The sequence below is a fragment of the Panulirus ornatus genome, chromosome 54, assembly GCF_036320965.1.
Source record: "Panulirus ornatus isolate Po-2019 chromosome 54, ASM3632096v1, whole genome shotgun sequence".
Taxonomy (NCBI): Eukaryota; Metazoa; Arthropoda; class Malacostraca; order Decapoda; family Palinuridae; genus Panulirus; species Panulirus ornatus.
The window spans coordinates 3,166,614-3,172,001 of NC_092277.1; the positions used below are offsets into that span (position 1 = coordinate 3,166,614).

General features: G+C 41.7%; 1 protein-coding gene across 1 annotated transcript; it reads left to right on the plus strand.

Annotated features, from left to right (window-relative positions):
• The first annotated feature begins 327 nt into the window (after positions 1-327).
• On the plus strand, positions 328-2,347 carry LOC139765326 (uncharacterized). Its single transcript, XM_071692704.1, has 3 exons — positions 328-514; positions 639-1,226; positions 1,362-2,347. Exons 1-3 carry the CDS (start codon positions 328-330, stop codon positions 2,345-2,347), a joined length of 1,761 nt encoding a protein of 586 aa, XP_071548805.1.
• Positions 2,348-5,388: the final 3,041 nt, after the last annotated feature.

Here is a 5,388-nt window from a genome sequence, read left to right on the forward strand (position 1 = left end):
GATTCTCAATTATGACCTTGTGTGCCTTTATGAAATCAAGACTCCTCTTAAAGTTGTTGTACCGGGGTTTGTGTCTTATGTGAGCAGAGATGAACACAATGCACACCGTCCGTGGTGATACCTGTGTGTGTTGGTGAAACATTATTTGTGTATGTGTCGCAGGTCGACATTAGTATGAGGGATCAAGTGTGGCTAAGGCTAGAGTGTGCCCCTGGAGTATTATTTAGCTTTTGTTATGTCCCACCTATTGATTCTCCTTATTTTGATTACGCTCTGCTGAGTAACATTCACACTAAAGTAACAATGAGAGGGTACGGTGTGAGCTGTATGATATTTGGGGATTTGAACGCTCGTTTCGGTCACTCAGTTTATGAGCTGCCTGTTTCCCTCGAACAGTCACAGTGTTCATACCCAAGTATCCCAGACCCGCTTCCAACACCAAATGAGAATGCAAGGGTTTTGCTCGGTATCTGTAAAGATGAAAACCTTTTTGTTCTGAATAATCTCAAGATGGGTGAGAAACATTTTCCCAGCAATTTAACGTTCCGACAAAGGTCTAAGTTCGTATCAAGGTAGATGTTTGTATCGTATTATCACCCAAACTTACTGATTATCTTTGTAACTTTGTTGTAAACCAGGATATGTCTTTGCCTTCAACCACGCCCCCATATCAGTGGTACTGCAGCAACCTTCTTTTGACTTGAACTGTGTTCACTCACGTGCATCGCTTCTCGGTGATCACGCTGTCTTGCATACCCAGGGACAAGGTATTTTGGTGAGTAAACCTATTAAACTTGACTCTATTGATTTGGATAAGTTCTCGGATGTGTTAACCCAGCGTGATTTACCTTTGATTGTTGGTGATATTGACAGTTGTGCTCAGAATGTAAGTGCTGTGCTGTATGAGTGTGTGAACACTAGCAGAGTGCCAACCCGCGCTCCCGCCCACGACATTTTATTAGGTAGGTGGGAACGTTTGCTTGGTTCCAATGATGATGGTCAGATATGGAGAGCAATTGATTGGCGTGGAGGGTTAAATCCCACCACGTCACTTAATGATGACACGCCCACAGATTCTGAATTCAAAGAATATATTGAACACACTATGAATCCCCCAAATGCTGACAACATTGAACTTGAATCTTTGCATACGGACGTTTACATGCCTGTGTTGGACGATCCGATAACTACACAAGAAGTAACTGACCAGATAAGGAGACTAAAGAGTAATAAAGTCTGTGGGCCAGATGGTTTATCCCCAGGAATTTTTAAGAGATTATCACTTCCCTGGATACTATGTCTAGTCACTTTGTTTAATTTGATTTTGGGATCTAATACATATCCCTCAAATTGGACGACAGCAAATCTGTTCATGATATTCAAACGTGGTTTACGCAGCCAAGTATCCAATGATAGAGGAATCAGTGTGATTGCAAAGCTGTACGACATGATCCTGTGTAGAAGACAGAGTGAGTGGTTCTGTCCATATCGTGAGCAGGCAGGGGCCCAGGCTGGCAGAGGCTGCCTAGTACGCCTGTTTACTGATCTAGCAAGAAAGAAAAATATTGAATTGTTTGTAACTTTTGTAGATTTTGGAAAGGCATATGACAGAGTTCGACGTGATGTTCTTTTTCTGGCGTTAAAAAGACTTGGATGTGGCATCATGACTATACTGTTGTCAATTATAGCAATGTACAGAGTGACTGACTGTGTAATCGGTACTGCCCTTGTTACTGTCTCCATTGGTGTAGGGCAGGCAGGGTTCTCCAACCTCCGGTTTGTCCTCTATGTCAACCATCTCATTCATATGATTAAGCAAGACTGTGGCTACGACGGGTTTTGGGGCTGGTTGCATATACTTTTCTTAATGGATGATACTGTACTATTATCTACATCTAAACATTCAATGATTTGTAATCTCAAGATGCTCAGTAGATTTTGTACAACACATGGAATGAAGATGAATAACAGCAAAACTAAGTTCTTTGTTATAAATGGCACTCAGGATGACAAAGAACAGATGGTGGTGGTTGACGACATAGTGGTTGAGGCTTGTGAGCGGTGGTACGTATACCTGGGCAGTCCCTTCACTGCCGATGGCTCTCACTCCACAGCAGTGAAGGTACACGCAGAAAAAGAAATATGCCATGTCCTTAAATTTATTGCTTTTGTAAACAAGAACAATGATATTCCATTTTACGTCAAGCGAAAAGTTTTTGAAGCGGCGTTAACATCTTCCTTGTTGTACGGCTGTGAATCGTGGCTCAATGGTGGCATAAAACCAGTCAATAGATTATACATGTGGTGCATTAAGCAGTTGTTGGGGGGTGAGAAGGACAACATGTAATGATCTGTGTTTATTGGAGTTAGGAGACCCTACTCTACGTGTACTTATTTGAAGCAAAAACCGTAAATTTTTCTCGATCAAGTGGAGGGAGAGACGCTCAATGGAAGATGACTCTTTAGCTCATTCGATCAGTACAATACTTATAATGACAATACGTCTCGCTATATCCATGACTTACTGGAAAACGAGGTACATGATGTACACATTGCTCTGATGATTGGAAACAAAAATCGTTCAACTCATCATCAAACGAGGTAGATGATGTACACATTGCTCTGATGATTGGAAACAAAAATCGTTCAACTCATCATCAAACGAGGTAGATGATGTACACATTGCTCTGATGATTGGAAACAAAAATCGTTCAACTCATCATCAAACGAGGTACATGATGTACACATTGCTCTGATGATTGGAAACAAAAATCGTTCAACTCATCATCAAACGAGGTACATGATGTACACATTGCTCTGATGATTGGAAACAAAAATCGTTCAACTCATCATCAAACAGAACTCAACTTTATTGTTCCCTAAATCCAAGTCTTGTAACACATGACATATATAAATTGAAGACAGATGTAAGAGAGACAGAGCGAATATCATGGTCTAGGTTGCGTTGAAGCGCTCACTCCCTCGCTGTGGAGGAAGGGCGTTGGAACAGGCGAGGGAGGAGGGGCAGGTTACCATTGGAGGAGCGGCTTTGTATGTGTGGAAATATTCAAACCGAGAATGTTTACCCAGCTAAGAGAGCAGTTGGGTATTACTACCATGCAAGACTTCTTTGTCAATAGGATGATGGATCATAAAACTGTATGTCATGCTATTCATGACATTTTGAACCTATATGCCTAATTGTGTTAGAATATGCCAGCTACTATGTTTCTCTTATGTATTGTATTGGGTCTCTTATGTTTAAGTCATTATATAATATTTTTCATTTGGACCACAATTAACGTTTATGTTATGGTGATGATGGTTTACTTTTGGTTTCGGTATTTTTTAGAAATTTGTGACTTATGTGGTTCTGTGGTCAATAAATAATCTAATCTAATCTACTTTAATCTGGATGAGACGTGGTTTACCACCAGGACGGGCCACAGTAGGGAGTGGGTACATACCACACAGGCTGCAAGCAACACCACGTCGGTACCAACTGGTGAAGGGGAGCGATTTGTAGTGGTCGCAGGTGGCATGGACGAAGGCTTTGTTGACGGCTCATACCTGTGCTACCCAGCCAAGACCAACCAGGGTGATTATCATGGAGAAATGAATGCCGAACTGTTCCTGCGATGACTAACAACGCACCTCCTTCCGTCACTGTCAGAGCCATCGGTACTTGTGCTAGACAATGCACCATACCACAGCCAGCTGACGGAGGAGAGTCGATGCCCTACCACAGCCACCAGGAAGGCGGACCTCATCACCAGGTGGCTGGAGGAGCAACGCAAGATTTCCATCCCACCTGCTGCTGCCACTCCTCGCCCTGAGCTGCTGGTCCTCTGCCAGCAGAACCGTCCACAGCCCCAGTATAAGACCATCCGTGTGTGGGGCCACCAGGTCATACGGTTGCCACCCCGAGCTGAACACCATCGAGCAAGTATGGGGGTTTATGAAGCGTCATGTGCGCTCCACACTTCAGCGGTTTACCCTGACGGACCTAAAGGCAAGATTGGAAGAAGCCAGGCAATTGGTACACAAGGACGTGTGGGCAGGAGCTGTTCAGCACTCACGTAAATATGAAGAAGAATACTGGAGGACTGACAACATACACGAGGGAGTCGAACCCGTTATCATTAACATGACCAGTGATGATGAAGACGATGACGTTTTCTTTGATAGTGATTACGAATAAATTTGGTTTTCTCATGTTGTCATAATTCTATTCCTACAGTATTATATATATATATATATATATATATATATATATATATATATATATATATATATATATATATATATATATATATATATTCTTTTTTTTTTTTTCTTACTATTCGCCATTTCCCGCGATAGCGAGGTAGCGTTAAGAACAGAGGACTGGGCCTTTGAGGGAATACCCTCACCTGGCCCCCTTCTCTGTTCCTTCTTGTGGAAAATTAAAATAAAAAAATGAGAGGGGAGGATTTCCAGCCCCCCGCTCCCTTCCCTTTTAGTCGCCTTCTACGACACGCAGGGAATACGTGGGAAGTATTCTTTCTCCCCTATCCCCAGGGATAATATATATATATATATATATATATATATATATATATATATATATATATATATATATATATATATATATATATATATATATATATATATATATATATATATATACCAGGAGAGACTGAGTACAGAATGGAAAAAGGTGAGAACAATGGAAGTAAGGGGAGTGGGGGAGGAATGGGATGTATTTAGGGAATCAGTGATGGATTGCGCAAAAGATGCTTGTGGCATGAGAAGAGTGGGAGGTGGGTTGATTAGAAAGGGTAGTGAGTGGTGGGATGAAGAAGTAAGAGTATCAGTGAAAGAGAAGAGAGAGGCATTTGGACGATTTTTGCAGGGAAAAAATGAAATTGAGTGGGAGATGTATAAAAGAAAGAGACAGGAGGTCAAGAGAAAGGTGCAAGAGGTGAAAAAAAGGGCAAATGAGAGTTGGGGTGAGAGAGTATCATTAAATTTTAGGGAGAATAAAAAGATGTTCTGGAAGGAGGTAAATAAAGTGCGTAAGACAAGTGAGGAAATGGGAACTTCAGTGAAGGGCGCAAATGGGGAGGTGATAACAAGTAGTGGTGATGTGAGAAGGAGATGGAGTGAGTATTTTGAAGGTTTGTTGAATGTGTTTGATGATAGAGTGGCAGATATAGGGTGTTTTGGTCGAGGTGGTGTGCAATGTGAGAGGGTTAGGGAAAATGATTTGGTAAACAGAGAAGAGGTAGTAAAAGCTTTGCGGAAGATGAAAGCCGGCAAGGCAGCAGGTTTGGATGGTATTGCAGTGGAATTTATTAAAAAAGGGGGTGACTGTATTGTTGACTGGTTGGTAAGGTTATTTAATGT

Excerpts from the sequence above, each read along its gene's own strand:
- LOC139765326 (XM_071692704.1), top strand. The coding sequence starts at position 328 with ATGATATTTGGGGATTTGAACGCTCGTTTCGGTCACTCAGTTTATGAG. Across the intron at positions 515-638 it reads TCTGAATAATCTCAAGATGG|GATATGTCTTTGCCTTCAAC; the intron begins GTGAGAAACATT and ends GTTGTAAACCAG. Across the intron at positions 1,227-1,361 it reads CCAGATAAGGAGACTAAAGA|CAAATCTGTTCATGATATTC; the intron begins GTAATAAAGTCT and ends ATTGGACGACAG.